The 23,943-nt window shown below is 37.2% G+C and overlaps 1 protein-coding gene across 2 annotated transcripts in view; it reads left to right on the forward strand.

Annotated features, from left to right (window-relative positions):
- Nucleotides 1–1,963: 1,963 nt before the first annotated feature.
- MRPS31 (mitochondrial ribosomal protein S31) overlaps nt 1,964–23,943 on the forward strand; it is a 33,146-nt gene continuing 11,166 nt past the window's right edge. Inside the window, exons 1-5 of one of the 2 annotated variants that reach the window (XM_081129854.1) lie at nt 1,964–2,259; nt 5,348–5,632; nt 16,372–16,530; nt 17,236–17,376; nt 20,949–21,022. In XM_081129854.1, the coding sequence (XP_080985980.1) occupies nt 2,114–2,259; nt 5,348–5,632; nt 16,372–16,530; nt 17,236–17,376; nt 20,949–21,022 (805 nt within the window). In that variant the 5' untranslated portion in view covers nt 1,964–2,113. The remainder of the gene's footprint in view (nt 2,260–5,347; nt 5,633–16,371; nt 16,531–17,235; nt 17,377–20,948; nt 21,023–23,943) is intronic. The other variant, XM_081129855.1, reaches the window with a different exon arrangement.

Raw genomic sequence — 23,943 nt, forward strand, 5'->3', positions numbered from 1 at the left:
GATCTGATTTCTGTTCCTGTAGCTTTGTCTTCTTTACATTGTCATATATGTGGAATCACACAGTCTCTTGTGTCTGGCTTCATTTCACTTAACATAATGCCTTTGAGACTCATCCAAAGTAATAATCTGTTCCTGCACCAACTATTTCACTTTTTATGTGTATTCTAAGGGTATGCAGAGCTATGAATAGCTAAATAAGTTATAGGGTCATTGTAGTGTTTCAGAAAGTTTTGTCTGAGGACCACCTACATTGCAATCACCTTGGGTGCTTGTTGGACTCTCAGACTCAGACCTATTAAGTCAGTGCCTGAGCTACTCAGTAATGTGTGTTAGCAACCATCCCCATGTAACTTTTATGCATGACTAAAAGTAGAAACCCTAAGGCATTCCAGGGTGGACAAGGATATCAGAGTTAGGTGGTTCTGAGTTTGAATCTAGCACTGCAATTTACTAGCTGTATGAACTTGGGCAAATTTCTTAAACTATCTGCCCCTATTTTTTCTTTTGTATTTGGAAATTATTTATTTATTTACCAAATATTTTTGAGCATCTATTATATGACAAGGCACAGTTCTAGGAACCAGGATCACAGCAGCGAATAAGACAAAGTCCAATCCTTCATGGAACGCAGTGCAAGATAAATATAAATATATGAGAAAGCACATACATATATGAGAAAATTTCAAATAGTGATACCCTGTAGAAAAATGAAACAAAGTTTTGACATAGAGGGCACCTTATTTAGGATACAATGTCGGCTATAAGTTGGGAAGAACATCCCTGAGTGTATGTGTTTAGCACTGTCACAAAGGTTCTGTCAGGACTAGTGGATATTAGCAAGGTCTGCTCAAGGTAAGCTGTGTTTTCAGCATCACAAAAAATTTACTACCAATCTTGATTCTTATTTGAAACTGCAGAGAAATGTTGATGTCAACATTCAACAGCTAGTATGGCATGTAAGCTAGAGGTTCCCATGTGACCCACTGGCCGCATTTCTGGCAGAGTTTATGCTCGTGTGTTGCAGAGTTGAGAAGCCTTCATGGCTTCTGGGCCCCTGTCACTGCCTTCCTGAGGGACCGAGTAACGACAAGTCTTTTCTCTTGCATCTTTTTATCTCTAAAGGCAGTTCTGAAAAGCAAAACATATCTCTCATATTTTGACTCTACCTCAAGCATAGAGACTGAAAAGAAATACTAATTTATCGGGGAGCATGTCCTATCGGTAATTTTTAAACCTCCTTGGTGGCCATGGATCATTTTGAGACTTTTTGTTTTGTTTTTTGGTTGGTTTGGTTTTTGTTCATCCTCAGCCGAGGATATTTTTTCCACCTATTTCCGAAGAGGGCGGGAGGAGAGAAAGAGCGGAGTGGGGGGTGAGGGAGACACGCCCACGGGGTGCCCCCCGCACGTGCCCCCGTCCGGGCAGGGAAGAGCCTGCACCCCAGGTATCTGCCCTCGACCGGAATCGAACCAGCGATCCCTGGGTGCGGCCGGCCCAGCGCCCGAACCACTGAATCACACCTGCCAGGGCCATTTTGAGACTTTTTTTTTTTTTTTAATGTTTTCTTATTGATTTCAGAGAGAGGAAAGAGGGAGAGACAGATAAAAACATCAATGATGAAAAAGAGTCACCGATCGGCTGCCTCCTGCACGCGCCCGCGGGGACGAGGCCGCAACCGGGGCACGCGCCCCGACAGGAGCCCACCCTGCCCTCCCGGTTCCTGGGTTCACGGTCGCAGCTCAACCCCGAGCCCCGCCCGCCCGCCACTTTGAGACCGTTAATGAACACCGGGTCTTCTCCCCGAAACACTGCACGGCTCGGGCAGTTCTCCGCCTCATCTTACTGGCCCGTCTGCAGCGTGTGCACAGCTGACCGCTCCCTCCATTCTCCCTTCGGGGTCCCGCCTCAACCGACGCATCCGCGCTAAACTCCACCCCCGACTCCACCTCTGCGACCGGACTCGCCGCGACGGCGGAACCGCGGGCGAGGCCGGAACACGGTTAGCGGACGCTGTCGTCCGCCGGAACGCGAATGGAGAGGAACGCGTCACGCCGAGGAACGGAAGAGAGAGGCGGGGGACGCGTTTGGCCGACGACACGCTTTTCCCGTTCGCATGTCGCTTTGTTTCTGGGCAATGTTTCCAAGAGTCTCTGCGATCCTACCTCTTCGCCCTCTTTCCCGCCTCCCTCTGTGCCCTGGAGGCCCAGAGGGGTCGGCGCCCGCGACTGTGCTGCTCGGTGCTCCGCACGGACCCGTCAGGTACCGCATGTCAGCGCTGTTGGCCCCGCAGTTGTTCAGGCAACCCCCTTGCCCCTCCGGCGTATTCAGTTGTTATTCTCCGGCTTCCTGAGGTCGACGTTAAAACCCGCGGGATCTTAGAAGCCGTTGCTTTAAATCTGAGGAAAGGGAAATCCCAGAAAGGTAAAATGACTTGCCCAAGGTCATAGTGTCCGTGGGAAACAGCTACGGTTACATTCCTGGTCTGCTGTCTTGTGCTCTATCTGTGACACATTGCGCCACTTCTTTCATGCCACTTCTCCCCTCATTTTGTCCAGAAGCGAAGTTTTAATTTTTATTTTTTTGCCTCTCAAGACTGTGATGGTCTCAATCACATTCCTGCCCCCACTGATTCTTTATTATTGAAAGTGCTTACAGTGTGCCAGCACTAGTTTTGAGCCCCGAATAGGACAGTCCTGCCATCACGTAGCTTACAGTTACACCAAGGAGGCAATTTAAGTAAGGTAATAGCTAAGATAGTATAGGTAGCACAGAATGCTCTATTAACTTAATAATTGCTGAGTGAGCAAATAGGGACACCTAACCATTGTAGGAGAATTTCAGAGTATACTTTCTGGAGAAGAAATCTGAAATAATCTGAAGGCAGACCAAGGGTTGGAATTAGACAGGCAAGAAGAGATGTGGCAAACTTGGTGTTGGTATTTATTCTCTGGGAACTCTAATGATTATGAAAACTTAATTCTGCATGTATTCCATGCAGGACGATTTGGGGCCACTGTGGTAAGTACAGCACTGAAGTAGGTTGGTAGCCGTGGTGATGGGAAGAAGTAGCTGGATGGAGGAAAAAAATTGCATTGGTAGAATTGATAATACGTGACATATAAGGGTAGCGTAGTCAGAGCAAAGATTTCAGCTGGTTGCCTGGAAGGATTAGGGTACCTAATGTTAGCAGAAGAATGAGGAGCAGCTTTGAGAAGGCTTTTAAATATGTCACAGTTTTTAGAATACAAAAATATCTATGGTAAGAGGCCCATTCAGTACAAAAGTGTGAAATGGAAAATCAGTCTGAGAGGGAAGTTCTTGAGTGTGGTTTTGGATGTGTTGCATTTGAAGTGCTAATGAGATACTCTCAGTGGGAACATGCTCAGATGGGAGGTTAGAGCTAGAGTTTTATTAGTTTAGTGTTATGGAGTTGCTTCCTAGACATGATTTTCGTGATATAAGTGTATTTTCCAGGGTACTATAGCAGTCTTGGAAAGAAACGTTGAAATATGGGTTATATGTGAGATTCATTCTCCCAATTGCCACCTTTCTGTTATACCTTTAATTTAATTTAACTTTCGTGTGTGAAATAATAATTAGAGCATTATCCTAAGTTGAGTAATATGAGGATACTAGTTATGCAATAGGTTTTTCATTCTAATTTTTAAGTTCCTGATGTATTAGTCTCTGACATTTTTATAAGCAGCTCAAATAGTTTGTTTTAGCATTTTTTGAAATAGCCGTTTTCTTTTTCATTAAAGGGTCCCTAACCTGGCACTACCATTTGCTGGCTTTGAAAACTTGATACAGTATTTAACCCAGGGTCTGATGCAGGGTATTTGAGATCAGTTGCATCAGAATTACCTGGGGTCTTGGTTAAGTGCAGACCCTTGAACCCCATTCCAAACTTAACAACTAAGAATCTCTGGAATCTGAGTGTAAATGAGCTCCTAAGTGATTCATGTGATCTCTAAAGGTTAAGAACCATTAACTTACCTCTTTGAACAGTAGTTCTTCTGTAAAACAGGAATAATAAAATTGTTTGGATTTTAAGGATTTCAATAACATACATAACACAGTTATTCAAATGTGGTCCTCTGATGGGTACCATCAGCATTACTTGGGAACTTGTTAGAAAACAAACTCTCAAATCCTTTCTCAAAGCTACTGAATCACAATTTCTTGGTGGGACCAAAGAGTCTGTGTTTTAACAAGTCGTCTAGGGTAATTCCTATACATTTTAAAGTTTGAGAAACAGTGCTCTGTCCTGTTTGCTTCAAGATAGGGACAATAAAATTCTTATTGACTAATATATTGTTAGTGCCTACTGTAGTGCCCAGCACACAGTAGTTATTCGCTATTTTAATGAATGACTTTTTATACACTATACCCTCCTCCTGAAACTAACACAGTCATTAGTTTTGTCAAATATCAAAATACTCTTTTTTCTGTTCCATTTTAGCTTAGCTTACAAATGGTGATTGGTTAAATGGCACATAACTCGATGAGAAAGTTAACCAGATTAGAATAATAGCCAGAATTTTTTTCAACAGAAAGTACCCTTTTTTAGATAGAAATTTCTTTATTTTCATATTGTTTATTTATAACTTTTTAAGGAAGTATTATTGTATCATATTAAGAGCAAGGCCTTGTCAGTCAGTCAGATTTGAGTTTTCAAATAATAAATTGAAATTTATTAACCATGTCAGTGTTTCACAACCTTTTTTAAATGTCATTGAGTACATAGAAAGTGATATTTGTACCAAACCCCGCGGTGAATGGAAGGAGGCAACAGACAGGAACACGAGCAGTTCCAGGCCTTACCCAGTCACCCCAAGGACTAGGTGATCAATGTCTCAGCACATCTGTAACCCATTTGTGGCACACCAGTGTGTTTTAGGCCTTATTGAGCTCTGAGCTTCATGACCTTGGGTGAGTTACTTCACTTCTCTGGTTTCTAGTTTCCTTATCTGCAAAATGGGGATAATACCTACCTTAGGGAGTTGATGTAGGTATGAAAAAAATTTACCAAAAAATATGTTGTGTAAGACTAGGCACATAGTATATGTTTAATAAATGTTAAATTGCTGTCATTGTGGTGGTTAACAACAATAATAAAAATTACAAGATCAATTACGGTGATCATTTTGCAATATATACAAATATTGAGTCATGTTGTACACCTGAAACTAATATAATATTATATCAGTTATACCTCAATTTAAAAAGGAAAAGGGAAGGGCTAGAATTGAAAAATTTAAAAACACATAGAAACAGTTTTTTGAGTCCTTGCTTTATTATTTTGCATTGTATTTTTTCTTTCTTTTTTTCCCTTTAATCTTTCCAGGACAAAAAATAATATCCAAAGATATTTTGGTACTAACAATGTGATCTATAGCAAAAAAGATGGGAAATCCATTCCAACCCATGAGATTTCCAAGCAGCCAGAGAGGCAAGACAGTGTAAAGGAGAGTTCGAAAAAAGATTTGTTAAATATTATTAAGGACATGAAAGTTGAATTAAGCACAGTAAATGGACAAACCACAAAGCCGCCCAACAGAAGACCGCTTAAAAGTTTGGAGGCTAGAGTTGGCAGACTTCAAAAAGCTACAGAAGATGCCCCAAGGAAGAGGTAAATTGAATTATAGTTTGAATGTTATTTGAAAGTACTTTTTGAAACTCCAGTAAGTTTTTCCTTCAGAAAAGAAAATTTTAAGAAATCTTTAGTCCATTTGCAAATGTTTCGTCAAATTCAAATTAGAGAACTTCTTCCCTAAATACATCTTCCTCTGTACTTTTGTTTGGGACTGATAAATACATTTTCTTTTTGCCTGTCAACGTTTGTCTGCCTTCTAAACGCAGCAATAACTCTTGGCTCTGCAAAGCTTTCCCTAGGTCTCCTGTCCCTGATCTCCGTTCTGAATCTCTCTATATCGAGTATTATCTGAATACTAGTTAATCTGTTAAAACCTTTATCTCTCTACTTTTTTTCCTATTGTCACTAACATTTAAAAAAAACAAGCTTTTTTACTTAATTCTTCACTTGTTTGATTTATCTTCCCTGTTGGACACATACTGCTTTAGAGCAGGACCTGTGTGCCTCATTCCAGGATTTAGCACAGCATCTAAAGGAGTAACTGATAGATAATGCTTGTTGATTTACTATTACCAGTGTTTCAAGGAACAAAATGGATTCATAGATTTGCATTTATGTAAAATACTCATTCATCTATAAAACAGAGACATGCAAACTGTTCTAGAAAAACTACAAACTAAGTATCTGTACACAGATCATCTTAAGTGCACTTAGAAGCTGGGTATGTGAAACCTATGCTGAAGCTTTTTGTAAAGTGAAGCTTTTTAAAGTAAAATAATCATTATATATAATTATATGCAATTTATAAATTTTACATCATTTAATCACTGTTCAGTAGTCTGTTTTATCTTTGTGGATTTTGTCCGTTGTTTATCCGTTGTTCTGCTCTTTTGATGAGTTTTCCAAAGTCTAGAAAACTTGCAGCAAACTTGTGGACTCTTAAGAGACTTTTGACAGTGCGGGTTGGGGGGTAGTGGGTGGGTGATTGTCAATAATGATTCTGACCTAGACATGAATTACAGCTCTACACATCCTCACAGAATTTTTTAACTTCAAAATTTAAATTAAAAATATTTTATTTTTTTATTTTTTTTAAATATAACTTTATTGACCAGAGAGAGGAAAGGAGAGGGAGAGAGATAGAAACATCAATGATAAGAGAGTCATTAATTGGCTGCCTCCTGCATGCCCCAGACTGGGGATCGAGCCCGCAACCCAAGCATGTGCCCTGACCGGGAATCAAACCCTGATCTCCTGGATCCTAGGTCGACGCTCAACCGCTGAGCCCTGCCCATCCAGGCTAAATTAAAAATATTTTAAATTAGAGTACATGGGAGGTAGTGAATTAATGGAGGCCAAACATCAGTTTGTAAACAGAAACTCTAATAATTACTTGAGAACAGCTCTTACCATTCTGTGTTTAAGATGGGAATATCTGTCTACATAATCTAGAAAGAGGAAAAGGAGTGTGATGTAATTGAGAATTCCACACATTCTCATATATTGATCAGTATTATTAACTGCCATATAATTTTCTCTTTAAGTTGTTAATTAACAAATCATTTACATCCTGATTTGAAGGTAGCTTCATGTCTCTGAAGGGCTTGTTTATATGAAATTTCCATTTTAAAAATTCCATATAGCATGGAATTTTAGCATGTTGTTTACAACTGTTTTATATGACTTCCTTTGACTAGTAATTTTCAGTGCTCTGAGCTTGTGTAGTGTTCTCAAAATATTGTAATTACTTGTGTTTGTCAAGAGTATTATATTTCACTAATTATAAGTGCAATCAGTGATATTTTAGCATTTGTAGTAGAGTTTAAATGGCAGTATTTTATTGTAGTGATAAATAACGTCTTACATCAGGCCTGGGGAACATTTTTTCTGCCAAGGGCCATTTGGATATTTATAACATCATTCGTGGGCCATACAAAATTATCAACTTAAAAACTAGCTATGAAAAAACCTTCTAGATTTATTGAATTTCGAGTCCTTGGCAAGGCCAGACCAAATGTAGATGATCCTCACCCATCTTACATGACTGACATCACTGATTTAAGTAATAAGATATGTGGCTTTAAGATCCCCATTACTGCCCTGGCTGATTTGGTTCAGGGGTTAGAGCATCGGCTTGTGGACTGAAGGGCCTCAGGTTTGATTCCGGTCAGTGGCACATACCTAGATTGTAGGCTTGATCCCTGGCCCCAGTAGGGGAGCGTGCGGGAGGCAACCAGTTTATGTGTCTCTCTCACATCAATGTTTCTTTCTCCCTTCTACTCTCTCTGAAAAGCAATGGAAAGAAATATCCTGGGGTGAGGATTAAAAAATATATATAACCCCATCACTGATTTCTCTTAGCAAAATAAACAAGGTAAGGTAGATTCCTATTTCCCAGAGTGATTTAATTTTTTATTATTTTCAGAACTTTTATGAAATCTTTTGTTTTCTACATTATATCACATTGTATCAAAAATACCTCTGGAAAACATAATTGGGTGGTAGAGAGTAAGCTAATTCAAACTTTGAGTGCCCATAATAGGTACCTTCTCCTCTTTTTATAAACAAAATTAAAGTATATATGTATATAATATAGATAATGCACACACAAACATATATAAAACGTATCTAGAGTGAGTTATTAGCTCCCAGAACTGTTTATGACCCAGTGTGCTTTTTTTAATAGTTATACAATTTAACTATTATAGAAATGGTTAAAATGAGTTGAATGCTATGCAAAGATTCAGTAAAGGTAATTTTTGAGATTGCTTTCCAATTAAGTATGAATGAGACAAGAGTAAAAATTTAGGAAAATTCTACACTCGGATTGCTTTGTAAGCATTTTTAAGTTCTTGTTCCATGTTTCTACTTAAACCAAAATTGGAAATATTGGAGACTGTACTATGTGTGTGTGTATATATAAATGATATATCTTGGAATTGCTATCAGTGGTTCTGTCTTCAAAGAAGAAGCTTGGTCTTACATCAAAAGATTAGGTACATTTGTTTTGAGTTTTTAAAAATCTGTTTTAATAATTCCTACTGCCCCCCCTTTTTTTTTCTTAAGGGATTCCAGATGCACAGAATTCAATTAATTATCATCTTTGGTTCATGATGAAATGTCATCATTGCTTTATGCATGGCCTGCTTTTAGTTTTTTTATTTGTGCATATATTGAATCACCATTGATGTAGTTACTATGGCTGCATAACAACTGCCCAAAAATTTAGTGGCATAAACAAACATTTTTTATGCTTATGGATTCTGTGGGTCATCGGTTTGAACAAAGCAAGGTGGAAAAGGGTAAATCTCTGCTTCATGATGTCTGGGGCCTCAGTTGGAAGATTTGGAAGTCTGGGGGCTGGAATCATCTGAAATTAGCTCACTCATAGTTCTGGCAGTTGATGCTGGCTGTCAGCTGAGACCTTGACTGGGATTGATAGCAGAAACACCTACATGTGGCCTCTCTATGTGGCCTGGGCTTTATTACTGTATGGTGACTTCCTTCCCAGGGTGTGTCCCAAGAGAAAGGGAGCCAGGAGGAATTTGTGTTGTTTTTATGACCTAGTCTTGGAATCAGATTTGCCTGGCCAGGTAGCTAAGTTGATTAGAGCATCATCCCACTACACCAAGGTTGTGGGTTCAATCCCTGATCACCGCACATACAAAAATCAACCAGTGTTCCCTGATGAACATAGATGCTAAAATCCTCAACAAAATATTAGCAAATCAGATCCAACAATATATTAAAAAGACCATACACCAATACCAAGTGGGATTTAGTCCAGAGATGCAGGGCTGGTACAATATTCTCAAATCAATAAATGTGATACGCCACATAAATTGAAAGACAAAAATCATATGATCATATCAATAGATGCAGAAAAAGCATTCGATGAAATCCAACACCCATTTTTGATAAAAACTGTCAGCAAAGTGGGAATAGAGGGATCATACCTCAACATAATAAAGGCCATATATGACACACCTACAGCCAACATACTCAATGGGCAAAAACTAAAACCATTTCCCCTATGAACAGGAACAAGACAGGGGTGTCCACTTTCAAAACTCTTATTCAACGTAGTACTGGAAGTTCTAGCCACAGTGATCAGACAAGAAGAAAACATAAAAGGTATCCAAATTGGAAAGGCGGAGACAAAACTGTCATTATTTGCAAATGACATGATATTGTACATCGAGAATCCTAAAGACTCCACCAAAAAAACTACTAGATTTAATAAATGAATTCAGCAACGTAGCAGGATACAAAATTAACTCCCAGAAATCGATGACATTTTTATACACCAGTAATGAACTCTCAGAAAGAGAAACTAAAAAAAATCCCATTTACCATTGCAACTAAAGAAATAAGATACCTAGGATTAAACTTAACCACAGATGTAAAAGACCTTTATTCAGAAAACTACAGGGCACTGAAAAAAGAAATAGAGGAAGATATAAGCAAATGGAAAAATATACCATGTTCATGAATTGGAAGAATTAATATCATTAAACTGTCCATACTACCCAAATCAATCTATAAATTCAATGCAATCCCTATTAAAATACCAACAGCATATTTCACAGATTTAGAACAAATGCTTCGAAAATTTATATGGAACCAAAAAACACCCGAATAGCCACAGCAATCCTGAGAAAGAATTACAAAGTTGGAGGGATCACAATACCAGATAACAAGTTATACTACAAAGCCACTGTAATCAAAAGAGCCTGATACTGGCACAGAACAGACATATAGATCAGTGGAACAGAACATAGAACCCAGAAATTGACCCATGCCATTATGGTCAATATTTGACAAGCGAGGCAAGAACATACCATAGGGTAAAGACAGTGTTTTCAATAAATGGTGTTGGGAAAATTGGACAGATATATGCAAAAAAATGAACTAGACCACGAACTTACACCATACATGAAAGTAAATTCAAAATGGATAAAAGACTTAAATGTAAGACATGAAACCATAAAAATCCTGGAGGAAAACATAAGCATCAAAATCTCAGACATCTCTCGTAGCAATATGTTTGCTGATACATCTCCTAGGGCAAGGGAAACTAAGGAGAAAATAAACAAATGGGACTGCATCAAAATAAAAAGCTCTGCACAGCAAAAGAAACCATCAACAAAACGAAAAGGGAGCCCACTGTATGGGAGAACGTATTTGCCAACGACACATCTGATAAAGGGTTAATATCCAAAATATATAAGGAACTCATATAACTTAAGAAAAGGAAAACAATCCAGTTATAAAATGGGCAAAGGACCTAAGTAGACACTTCTCCAAAGAGGACATACAAATGGCTAAGAGACATGTGAAAAAATGCTCAACGTCGCTAATCATCAGAGAGATGCAAATTAAAATCACAATGAGGTGTCACTTCACACCTGTCAGAATGGCCCCCATGAACAAATCAGGGAACTACAAGTGCTGGCGAGGATGTGGAGAAAAGGCACTGTAGTACACTACTGGTGGGAATGCAGACTGGTGCTTCCACTATGGAAAGCAGTATGGAGTTTCCTCAAAAGATTAAAAATTGATCTGCCATTTGACCCAGTGATCCCAATTCTAGGAATATATCCTAAGGAACCCGAAACGCCAATCACAAAGAACTTATGCACCCCGATGTTCATAGCAGCACAATTTACAATAGCTAAGATCTGGAAACAGCCCAAGTGCCCATCAGTAGATGAGTGGATAAAAGAGCTGTGGCACATTTACACCATGGAATACTATAGAGCTGTAAAAATGAAGGATCTTTTATTCTTTGGCACAGCATGGAGGGAACTAGAAAGTATTATGCTAAGTGAAATAAGCCAGTCAGAGAAAGACAAGTACCACATGGTCTCACTTATATGTGGAATATAACAAACAAAATAAACTGATGAACAAAGTGGATCCAGAGACATAGAAGCATGGAACAGACTGAGGGATCTCAGAGGGAAGGCGGGGAGGGGAGTGTGGGTGGGGAGAGATTAATCAAAGAACTTATACATTTATAAGCGTAACCCATAGACACAGACATTGGTATAGGGAAAGCCTGGGGGTGGGGTGAATGTGGGTGGAGAGGATCAATGGGGATAAAAAGGGGACATCTGTAATATTCTCAACAATAAAGATAAACCTAAAAAAAAAGAAAAAATAGATGTCACTGTGTGCAAGAAATAATATCTTTATAATATTAGTTATGCAGAGTTTACATGCATAAACATGAACATGATAATTATATTACTAAACAATTAAGGAAGAAATACACTCTATTTATTGAGGGCCTATACTATAAAAGGAAATGTGGAACTATTTTGATAGGGTACTTTGGTAAGCCTTTGGGGGGGAGGGAATCAACCAATGAATGCATAAACAAGTGGAACAACAAATCGATGTTTCTCTCCCCTTTTCTCTCTAAAATCAATTAAAAAAAAAAAAAAAAGATTGGGTACTGCTACTCTCATTTCCTGTGCTGCATTGATTTTTGAAGAATACTTGCTTTTTATTACAGCAACTGCCAGAAAACCATCTTCACAAAGATATATCATCAAAAGGCATGCAGTAGTCTAATGTTAAAAGTATGCACTACCTTGAGTTAGTATTCACAGGGTCAATGACAGACACTGCATTTCCTTGTTGTGCTCCAGGATGCATTAAGACACAGTTTGGGAACCAAAGTCCTCTTCTACTTTGAGTTTCTGGGAGGCTGTGGACCACACCATTGAGTTTCTTAGAAGTCCTGTTGCCTGTTTGAAAGGCTCTTTGAGGCACCATTTTAAATCCTTCCAAGATCTTAACAAGGGGTTTACAGCCATGGCCCTCTTTACACCCTGTTTTCCTGACACTGCCCTTCATTTCATCTGTTAAGAAGCCATTTCTAAATTTTAGTATTGTTCTGTCTGGAGGGGCTAACAATGAGAAACATCGCCCAATCATATAACTGAGATTTGCTTTTCAGATATAGATGATAGAATTTCTTAGGTCTTAGGTTTGGAGTGTACAGTAACCCCTCAAATTCCATGTATCTGTTTTCTTTAGACAAATATTCCTAGAAGTGGAATTGCCAGGTCAAAAGATATGTATATTTTTAGGTTTATGATGTATGTCAACAAATTGCCTGCCAAAAGTTATGCCAATTTACGTGTCCACTAAATAGTATCTTTCACTTCATTAGGGTTCCTTTTCTGAAATTGTTTGTGTCACACAGTTCATTTTAAAGAAGTTCAGAAGCACAGAAGGGTATAAAGTAAAAAAGTATGTGTTCATGAAATAGTCTGAATTAGAGGATAGAATAGATTGTTAAAAGATATTTTTAAAAGTTCTCATCACCACCTGGCTGGTGTGGCTTAGTTGGTTGAGCATTGTCCTGTGCACCAAGAGGTCGCAGGTTCGATTTCCAGTCAAGGCACATGCCCAGGTTGTGGGCTCGTTCCCCAGTAAGGGGTGTACAGGAGGCAGCTGATCATTGTTTCTGTCTCTCCCTCTCCCTTTCTCTCTAAAAAATCAATAAAACATATATATATATATATACTTATATATATATTTTGTTACTGTTTTTTAAATATATCTGTATTGATTTCAGAGACAGGAAAGGAGAGGGAGAGAGAGATAAACATCAATGATGAGAGAGTCATTGATCGGCTGCCTCCTGCACGCCCCCGACTGAGGATCGAACCTGCAACCTGGGCATGTGCCCAGACCAGGAATCGAACCCCATTTGCCTGGATCCTAAGTTGACGCTCAACCACTGAGTCATGCCTGGCTGGGCAACATATATATTTTTTAAAAGTGCTCATCACCTTGTTAAAAACCTATGTAGAAAGATCCCTGTATTTTGATGATAGAGGATTCCCCCACAATTTTTGTTAATTAGAATATTTCAAATTATAAACCCAGAAGTTATGACTATATAAAGAACACCATTGTCATAAAACATATGGTTCTAAAAAATCAATACTCATCTATAGTCTTTGCATACTCTGATCAAATAGGGTGTCCCAAAAAAATGTATACACACTGTAACAGCTGATAGCTCAGTTTTGAAAATGAAATGTATTTTAATAAACACTGCCTTTATAATTACTCAAAGTGTATGTATACATTTTGGGGGGACACCCTATGTATACAATGGGACCTTGGTTCTCAAACTTCTTTCATTCCAGAAGGCTGTCAAGAAGCAATTTGTTCGAAAACCAGATCATTTTTTCCCATTAGAAATAATGTAAACTGAATTAATCCATTCCAGACCCCTAAATGATTACATTTTAACCTTTCTTATATAAAGTACATGTCTGATGTACTGTTTAATCTGTAAACAAACATTTTCTGAAATTTATCAAACCACCCCCTACTAGCCTTAAACAAATCACTTTGAGCATTTGGTCCAGGGGTGCTGCATCTTCCCTTTGTCACATATCACTGCCTCTGAAATGCCTTCACCTGCTAACTGGCTAACTAACTGCTTTCTATTTCTCCAAATCAACAACAGTTTTGTTTTGTGAGCACTTTCACACCCTTAGCAACATCCCCACACTTGGCCTCTTTATGTTTTAAAACAATTTCTTGAGATGTTAACAACAGGTTTAGCAGTAAACTGACTCACATTTTCCTTTGTGGCCTGAAGGACACTTTTTGTCATGCTCAAAGGGTTTGTCAGGTGGAGAACTGAAGTGAGCCATGGGAGACATTCGAGAACCAAGGTTTGACTATATTAAAATTTGAAAATAAACTTCACGAGTAGTTGATGAAAAAAACACAGTGATTTGAGATAAAGTTTAAGCCTTATTCACAGGTAGCAGTTGAAAGCACATTTCTTTTCAACTGTTATATTTCCTCTTTTCATTCAGATTTTAGATTTCCCATATCTTAGTAAAGTCCTTAAAATCTTTATCCAACAACTTCAGGGATTTGGGAACTTTGATTTGCATATTAGACACTAGATCATACTATAGAAAGCCAGGTATACCAAAACATTAATTTGGGTCCCACTCATTGAGATCTCAGTGAGTTAAAAAATGTAAATAATTTCTTTTTATGTCTGGCATATTTTTTGTTTTGTTTTTTAATTTTTAAAGAATTTTTTTGCCCGGCCAGGCGTGGCTCAGTGGTTGAGCATCGACCTAGGATCCAGGCAATCGGGGTTCGATTCCTGGTCAGGGCACATGCTCGGATTGTGGGCTCGATCAATGACTCATCATTGATGTTTCTATCTCTCTCTCTCCCTCTCCTTTCCTCTCTCTGAAATCAATAAAGAGATATAAAAAAAAAAATTTTTTTTTTTTAAATTTTTTTAATTGATTTTAGAGAAGAAAAGAGAAACATCGACTTGTTGTTCCACTTACGCATTCATTGGTTGATCCTTGTATGTGCCCTGACCGGGAATCGAACCCACAACCTTGGCATATCAGGACGACACTCCAACCAACTGAGCTCCCTGACCAGGGCTACCTGGCATATTTTTCTATTAATTTACCCTAATTTACTGAAGAGTAGCACTTTTTTAAGCCTTTTGATATGGAAAATTTAAAACAAAGTAGGTCTTGGCCCGGAGCTTGGTTGGTTAGAATGTCATCGTTCCCATACACCAAGGTTGGAGATTTGATCTCCAATCTACAGTCAGGGCACATACAAGAGTCAACCAATGAATGCATAAATAAGTGAAACAACATGTCAAAATAAATAAACAAAATTAAATAATGAACCCTTTTATACCTGTCACCCTGCTTCAGTAATCGACATTTTGCCATTCTTGTATCATCTGTGCTTTCGCCTACTTTCCATCTTCTACTTGATGATGATGATGGCTTTTTTTCAGGTAAAATTTACATAAGTGTGTAAATCTTAGTTGCAGGATTTTGACAAATGGATCTGCCCATGGAACCCTCACACTTACCAAGATTCAGAGCATTTTCCATTTTTATCTTCCCTGGCAGCATACTTCTGTCCTGAGGCAACCACTATTCTGATATTTTCATCTTAGGTTAATTTTTCCTGTTCTAGAACTTGATATAAATGGAATCATACAGTATATGCCATTTTTACTAACTTCTCTTATGCAGTTTCTGTTCTTTTGTTGCATGGGTAAGTACTATTCCACTTTATGGATCTATCACAATTTGTTTTTCTTGTGCTGTTAAACATTTGGGTTGTGTCCAGTTTTAGGCTATTATGAATAAAACTTCTCTATGAATGGGTTTAGCCACTTTTATATTTGCTTGTAATATATACTGTTTTTGAAATAAAATGGCACCTAATTTAAAACCCACTAATTTATCATTTTTAAGGCTGATCCCTATCCCTCTACCTTAATACATTTTTCTGAGTTAGTATTATGTTTCATCAAGTATCCATTCCACATTTAAGTTTATATAAAACTGATACCTAATGTTTAAGAATTCTTGATTTTGTCAGAAATTGAATGATGCTTTTAAAAAATATATTGATTTTAGAGAGAGAGGAAGGGAGAGGGGGAAAAAGAGAGAAACATCGACATGAGAGAGAAATGTTGATCTGTTGCCTCCTGTTGCACCCCTACTGGGGACCAAACCCTTAACCTGGGCATGTGCCTTGACAGGGAATCAAACTGTCAACCTTTTAGTGCATAGGACAAAGCTCAATGAACTGAGCCACACCAGCCAGAGCTGAATGATACATTTTTGAACAAAAAACATTTTCTCTGAAAAAAACATTTTACTTTCCACTAAACTAGTGGCATGATAAGTAATGCCTCTTTTTTCTTTCCAATTGTTTTTCATTTTCTTTTTCAGAAGTGAGTCACTGAGTCCTGAGTTGGTGGCTGCTGCATCTGCTGTTGCAGATTCTCTCCCCTTTGACAAGCAGACAACCAAGTCAGAGCTGCTTAGGCAGCTCCAGCAGCACGAGGAAGACACAAGGGCACAGAAAGATGGAGAAAGACCTAAAATTAGGTTAGTGAATCAAGTAGTTGTGTCAGTAATGCTCAAAATAGGCTGTTTTCATGTAATTGATGAGTAATATGCATAATATGTTCATTTATATGTAACATATGCCTCAGAAATGGAATAGTAGCAATTTGCTTTTTTTAAAAAAACTTGTGTCTTAGGTAAGATTACAGGTTGTTTTATTTTATTTTATTTTTTGCTAATCCTCACTTGATATTTTTTCCATTGATTTTCAGAAAGAGTTAAAAAAAAATAGATGACTGGACTGTCAGTCATATCACTCATTTATTTGTATTTGAGCAAATACAAGGCAATAAATATGGCTACATTTCATCTTTAATTTAGTTTTTTAATCTATGTGATAAGTATACAGATATTGATTGTATATCAACTGCTCTAGATGCTTGATAATTTTACATAAGTGACACTTTTAATTTATATTTTAAATGAACACATCTGAAGAACATCTTTTTTTTAAATTTTTATTGTTTACACTATTACAGATGCCCGATCTCCCCACTCCCTTTTTGATATCTTTGAAACACAGAAAGAAACAAATCTTAGTAGTCTATGGAATGTGAATGTTCATATGTGATATAAATCTTTTAAATGTAAATTATGTTGTATTACTGCATAGATGTGAAATAAAATTTAAATGATAAAATTTAAGTAGATGAAATTTGTAACGCACTTGACGTTTTCTTATTTCAGCTTCAGTAACATAATATCAGATATGAAAGTTGCCAAATCTGCCACAGCTAGAGTTAGTACAAGACCAGTTCATCAGATTCAGTTTGATGAAGGATCTGACAGTTCTGTTGACCAGGAGAAGACAGTCGATCTTAGAAAAAGGTATTGAAACTTTTCAGTCTATCTGGTTTTGTTTGTTTCACTGTAGGTTTACTTTATTGCTGTGCATATAATTGCTGATAGGTATTTGAACATTATGGATGTGTTTATATTGGTCTTACTCTCCATATACCATTTCCTAGAGAGGGAAAGATTTTTTTTTTTAATTTTTTGATTTATTGATTGATTTTAGAGAGAGAGGAAGTGGAGAGAGAGAAAGAGAGAGAGAGAGAAACATCTTTCTGAGAGAAACACATGGATTGGTTTTCTCCTGCATGCGCCAGGGATTGAGCCTGCAACCAAGGCATGTGCCCTTGACTGGAATTGAACCCAGGACCCTTCAGTCTACAGGCCGACACTCCAACCACTGTGCCAAACCAGCCAGGGCTTCTTACACTTTTCTATACCATAAATTTAAATGGGCCCTGCCTTACCTTTACCCCTGGGGAATAGAGGTCTCCTGATTTAGAATAGGTAGAGCTGACTGTATTCTGAACAAATGAACGTTTTGAGAGAGGCATTATTTTTCATCCTGATATATGCCTAATAATATATGTTCATATACCCTTTCTATATATAATCATACCTTTTTCATACCTTAGAAATAACCCACCATCAAAGAAAGATCCTATAATACCTAAAGTCGTAGATTATTTGTGGCAATTCGAATTTAGCAATTTGCAGTTCTTAGAGATGCTAAGCCCTGCCTTACATATTTTATAATAGAAAGCTGTCTATATTTACATAAAGTTTCTGTTCTTTTTCTCTCAAGCCCATAAAGTGATAGTTGGGGAGGGGGAATCAGATATTTAGCATGGTCTGACAAAAACTAACTCAACTTACTAGCAGATGTGCTCACAAATGGAATGTTTTTGGTGTATATTTTATGGGTTTTAAATACAATCTCAGCAATTTGAGTTAGCTCCTCCCAGGTGTTAAATTACTAATTTGTACAGGAAGATTGGAAAAGATGGTCAGCAGTTAACAAAGGAAGTTTAAGAGGTTATAGTGACTTTGGAAGATTATTTGAATTACTAACTTAAGTGATTTTATAGCTATGATATATTATTGAATGAAGTAGAATGTTATTATGTTATTAGAGTTTTACTTAAGATTCCTCAAGAATATTTAATTGAATCTTTTTTGAATCAGCCTTTGAGGTAATTCCATGCAACTTCATCAGAATGCTGTATCATAGTTTGATTTTTTAATGGTATTAGCTATGATTAAAAATTAGAAGGTAGCAAGGGAGAAGCTAAAAAAGTGAGAAAGTGGTTTATGTGCATATGACTATGTTAAAAAGCTGACTAGAGAACTACAGAGTAAGGGAAAGCAATGGTGAGATACCAAGTTGTTCACCCTGCTCAGACTTGGGACAGCCTGAGACAGTCCAGGCTGGACTGATTTTTTTCTGTTAGAGGCAGAGAGGCGTGAGTCACAGAGTACTGGCTTTGGAGTCACACTGACTTGCCTCAGAATCTTGGCACTGTGCCACTAATTCTGTGACTGGGGACTTTCAGAGCCCCCTCAGTCTGTTTCCCCATCTATAAAATGCTGAAAGTGAAGCCTGACTTTAATGTCTTTCTTGAAGAATAGGAAAGAAACTTGTAAACTATATGTAGTAGATGCACAGCAACTATCTTTTCCTTCCCTTCCTCTTTAGTACATTGTGCTTTTAAAATTCCGTACTTTGCTGAATCATTCCCACTTTACTGTGAGTTACTTTAATCTATCATCCTGTTCACCTGACTTCAGGTTGAGAGACTGCTGGGTGGGGAGAAGAATGCAAGGCACTTAGGATAGTACTGGAGCATAAATGCCTTTGTTTACAAATACTTGGGAACCTGCTTGAGGGAAATGTGTGATGTGAGATCACCTTGTCTAATTTTAATATGGTATTTACATTTTTTTCAGTTTAATTTAGTAGAAAAAAGTAATTTGATCCAGAAATTAATTCAAAATTATTTTAAAAACTAACCTTACCTTTATAAACTGGTTTTAGTCTGCCAGTAAATGTACTCAAGTATGACTGTGACTTGAAGCATAAAGCAGTTGATTAAAATATACAAGGAAAAGTTCCCTATTAACTCTCTGACATTAATTTCAATAGTTAAAAATAGTTAAAGAAAGTTAATCATTATTTTAAAATTACAGAACAATTGCTTTGTAAGTGGGAATGTTTTGATTTATCTGTGCAATCATTTATATTTATAATTTGTAATTAAACATGCAGTGTTTTCTGCCTTTAAAAAAAATGTTGACTTTAACAACTTTTGGGGGGGTGCTTGTTGGGTTCATTTTGTTTGGGACTCTGCACTTCCTAGACTTGTATGTCTATTTTCTTTGCCAGGATAGGGAAGTTTTCAGTCGTTATTTCTTCAAATAGGTTTTCAATTCCTTGCTGTCTCTCTTCTCCTCCTGAAACCCTTATGATGCAAATAGTGTTATGCTTGATGTTGTACCAGAGGTCCCTTAAACTGTCCTCATTTTTAAAAATTCTTTTTTCTTTTTGCTGTTCTGATTGGGTGTTTTCTGCTACCTTGTCTTCCAAACCACTAATACAATCCTCTGCTTCATCTAACCTGCTGTTGATTCCATCTAATGTATTCTTCATTTCAGTTTTTTTATTCTATATTTCTGACTAGTTCTTTTTTATGGCTTCTATCTTTTTGTATAAGTTTTCACTGAGTTCATCTACTCTTCCCCTAAGTTCATTGAGCATCCTTATAATCATTGTTTTGAACTCTGCATTTAGTAAATTGCTTCCCTCCATTTTATTTAGTTCTTTGTCTGGAGTTTTGTTCTGTTTTTCCATTTGTTATATGTTTCTTTGTCTCCTCATTTTGGCTGCCTCCCTGGGTTTCCCTCTATGTATTAAGTGGATCTGATTCATCTCCCAGTCTTAGCAGTGTGGCCTTATGTGGTAGGTATGGGGCTAGGACCCTTTACCCCTCAGGGAAGACCTCTGCATCAGATATATTCTTCCAGTTCATAACTGACCAGTCATTTCACATCTCTGCCCCTTTAACCAGTATCACAAAGGCTGCTTCTTTATATCCTTAATTATAGGAGTTATGTTTTGTTAGTCTTTAGGTGGTTCTATAATTTGGTTGTAATTTTTTTTCTTAGTTGTAATTTTGATACGATCTTGGAAGGAAGCAAGCATAGAGTTTACCTATTTTGTCTTCTTGACTGGAAGTTCTGGATTTGTTTATAACAACTTCTAACTTTGCATATTTTGATAGCTTCCCACAACATTGAGTTTTCTAAAACATTAATATGAGGTGGAGCAAATAAAAATTTTGGCAAATTAGACTAGTCTTTCCAGTTACGTATTTTAGAAATTAGACTGCTTTAACTGCTTCATTGTATTATGATATAAAAATTCAAGTTCATCTGTTCCTGTTTTTAGTTATCAGTCCTAAAGATATGGTAGTTTAGTTAAAATGTCTGTTGTCCTTCAGTGGAATTATTTTTATATCTACATTGAATATTGTATATAACATTTTTCTCTCATAAGCAATTTTTGTTGACAGTTTATAAAAATATTCATTAAATAATTTTTTTTATTTTAGGAAAAATATATTCAAGGGGAAGAGACTTAATATTTTTGATCTTAAGGCAGCTACTGAAGAGGCATCTGAAACAGGTTTGTTGAGAAAAGAACAACACTATTTCTCAGGTATAGAAAAATTCCATCTTTCAAAAATACCCGTAATGTTTGAGTGCATCATAATCAGGTATTTTAATATTCTGTTCTGTCATTGGCCTATATCCTGCGTATGAATGTACTTGTTGACTTTGTAGTCTTCGTCAGATTTTCATCTTGAAATGTTGCATCCTACCATTTGCAGTGTACCTCTGTACTATTATGGAAAGATACACTGTTTTCTGCCCTAAGGCATCTCACTGTCTAGAATTGGAGATAGCATCTATAGATGTAACATACTGGTTTAGGGATTGCTTAGGAGATTGGAAGAAGAGCATTCAGAGAATATATGTAGCAGATTAGTAGTGTTTTTTTGTTTTGTTTATTTGTTTTTAAATATATCTTTATTGATTTCAGAGAGAGGAAGGGAGAGGGAGAGGGAGAGAGAGATAGAAACATCAATGATGAGAGATTTGTTATTGATTGGCTGCCTCCTGCACATCCCCGACTGGGGATCAATTCCACAACCCGGGCATGTGCCCTGACGGGGATTCAAACCTCGATCTCCTGGATCCTAGGGTCGAGACTCAACCACTGAGCCACACCCAGCCGGGTGAGTGTTTTTTTCTTAATACACAGTCTGTTCTCTATTCTTTTTTCTTTCTTCTTTGTGCAAGAAGTCAAATCCTTCAAATTAGCCATATTAAGTCTAATTAAAAAAGAAATAAGAGTATCTTTTTGCTTGGAATTAATTTTTTTTTTTTTTTAATCATCACCCAAGGACATTTTCTCCATAGATTTCTATCGAGAGTGGAAGTGAGGGAGGAGGGTTGGGCAAAGAGAGAGAGAAACACCAATGTGAGAGAACACATAGATTGGTTGTCTCCCAAACGCCCAGACTGGGGCAGGGAACCTGCAACTGAGGTACATGCCCTTGACTGGGAATCAAACCTGTGACCCTTTGGTCCCCGAGCCAACAGCCTAACCACTGAGTCAAACCTTCCAGGGGACTGGGCATTAAGTTTGACTTACTGATAAAATAAATGAAGAAACTCAATACAAATGGCCTCCAGTTTACACGTGACTTCCTTTTCTAAAGATTATAAGTTAGCTTTTTGGACCTTGGTAGACATAGTTTTATATTTGATATTTAAGTTCCTGGCCAACCTCCAGTGGCTCATTTAAACTTTCTATCATTTATTTATATAAATATCTGATTTTCTCACTATTCAATAAATTCATGATATTAATGACTAGGTCTTAGTGATCTTTGTATACCCAGCAGCACCTAGCCAAGTGGCTTACAAATAATAGGAATTAGTTATCTTAAATCTTAATCCTTTTTTGAACAAATTGAGCTAAAAATATATATCCATAGAGGAAAGGAGTTAATTCAATTAATGTTTATTTAAAACAAAGGTGAAGCTAAGAGTACACCCTCCCCCTCCCTCTTGTATTGTGGAGACTATATTCTGTTCTGTGTGATCAAAAGGAAATGCACAGGCATCAGGAATGGATCACCTCTCCCCTGATGAAATGGCAACTGTTAAGCTTGCCTCAAAAAGGGAATTTGTTGTCAGGGCAAGTGCAATTGTCCATCTAATGAACAGCCAAAAGAGGCACTTGGATTCTTAAAGAGCCAGCTTGCTTTTTTAAAATCAAATTTTATTTCTAAATCTGAAATTATTTAGCGAAGAAGTACTGAAGTCATATGTATTTTATTAAATAGTATAAAATAGCCTGGCCAGCATGGCTCAGTCGTTGAGTGTTGACCCATGAACCAGGAGGTCACAGTTCGATTCCCCATCAGGGCATATCAGGATTGTGGGCTCAATCCCCTGTGCAGGGCGTTCAGGATGCAACTGATCAATAACTCTCTCTCATTATTGATGTTTCTATCTGCCTCTCCTTCTCCCTCTCCCTTCCTCTCTCTGAAATCAATAAAAACATTTTAAAAAAATAGTATAAAATAATTATACTCTAATAAGGAAAATAATGCACAAATTTATGTCAATTTACTCTAAAGAAGGTACTGTTTTAATAAGCTATACTTGCATTTGAATGTCATTTGTCCCCAGTTAAATACAAGAATTGCAATAATGTATGAACGTAAATTTAGTATTTATTCACTATTGTTTTCCTTCCACCTAAAATAATGCCTGACTCATAGTTGGCATTCAGTATTTATTTATTGAACAAATGAATGAGTTCTCCTGTCCTATGATTTCCATATTTTGTTCCCCACTAAGTTCTTACCAGTGCTGCAAAAGATATAGTCATAGGCTCTATTGCTTATCCTGGAGAGGTTTGGTGTTGGGTATCTGGATTTTTCAACTTCAGATTCTGCTATACTAACCTCTCTGAGTTTCCCTTCCCCCACCTATAAAATGGGGCTAATACATCTCAAGGATTAAATGAGGTAATGTAATTAAAGTATAAGGCACAGTGCCTAGATCACAGTGGATATTCAATAAGTAGTTGCAGCTATTAACATTAAAAAATGATGCTGGTGATTATCATCATGGGAAAGACATAGGTTGACCAGTGTCCACTGAATGAATTTTAAAAGTGTGACCATGCAAATTAAGTTTTTTTACTAATATTACTCTGTAAATGTGGCTAATAAGCCTAACTACTGTGATCTTCTCTCTGTATCAGATGTTCTAGGCCAACATACTTAATATCCAGCAGTGTGTGGTTAGGCATAGTCATACATGAACTTTCATGTATAAGTCTTTGTATGGACATATGTTTTCTTTTGAGTAAATATTTAGGAGTAAAATGGTTGTATGATAAGTATATTCTCAACTTTTTAAGAAACTGCCAGACTATTTTCCAAAGTTGTTCTACTGTTTTACATTCCTTCCAGCATTGACTGGTGGGAATATGACTCATTCTTGAACGATGTCTTAAATTTTCAA

This window comes from Miniopterus schreibersii (assembly GCF_964146895.1).
Source record: "Miniopterus schreibersii genome assembly, chromosome: 2".
Taxonomy (NCBI): domain Eukaryota; kingdom Metazoa; phylum Chordata; class Mammalia; order Chiroptera; family Miniopteridae; genus Miniopterus; species Miniopterus schreibersii.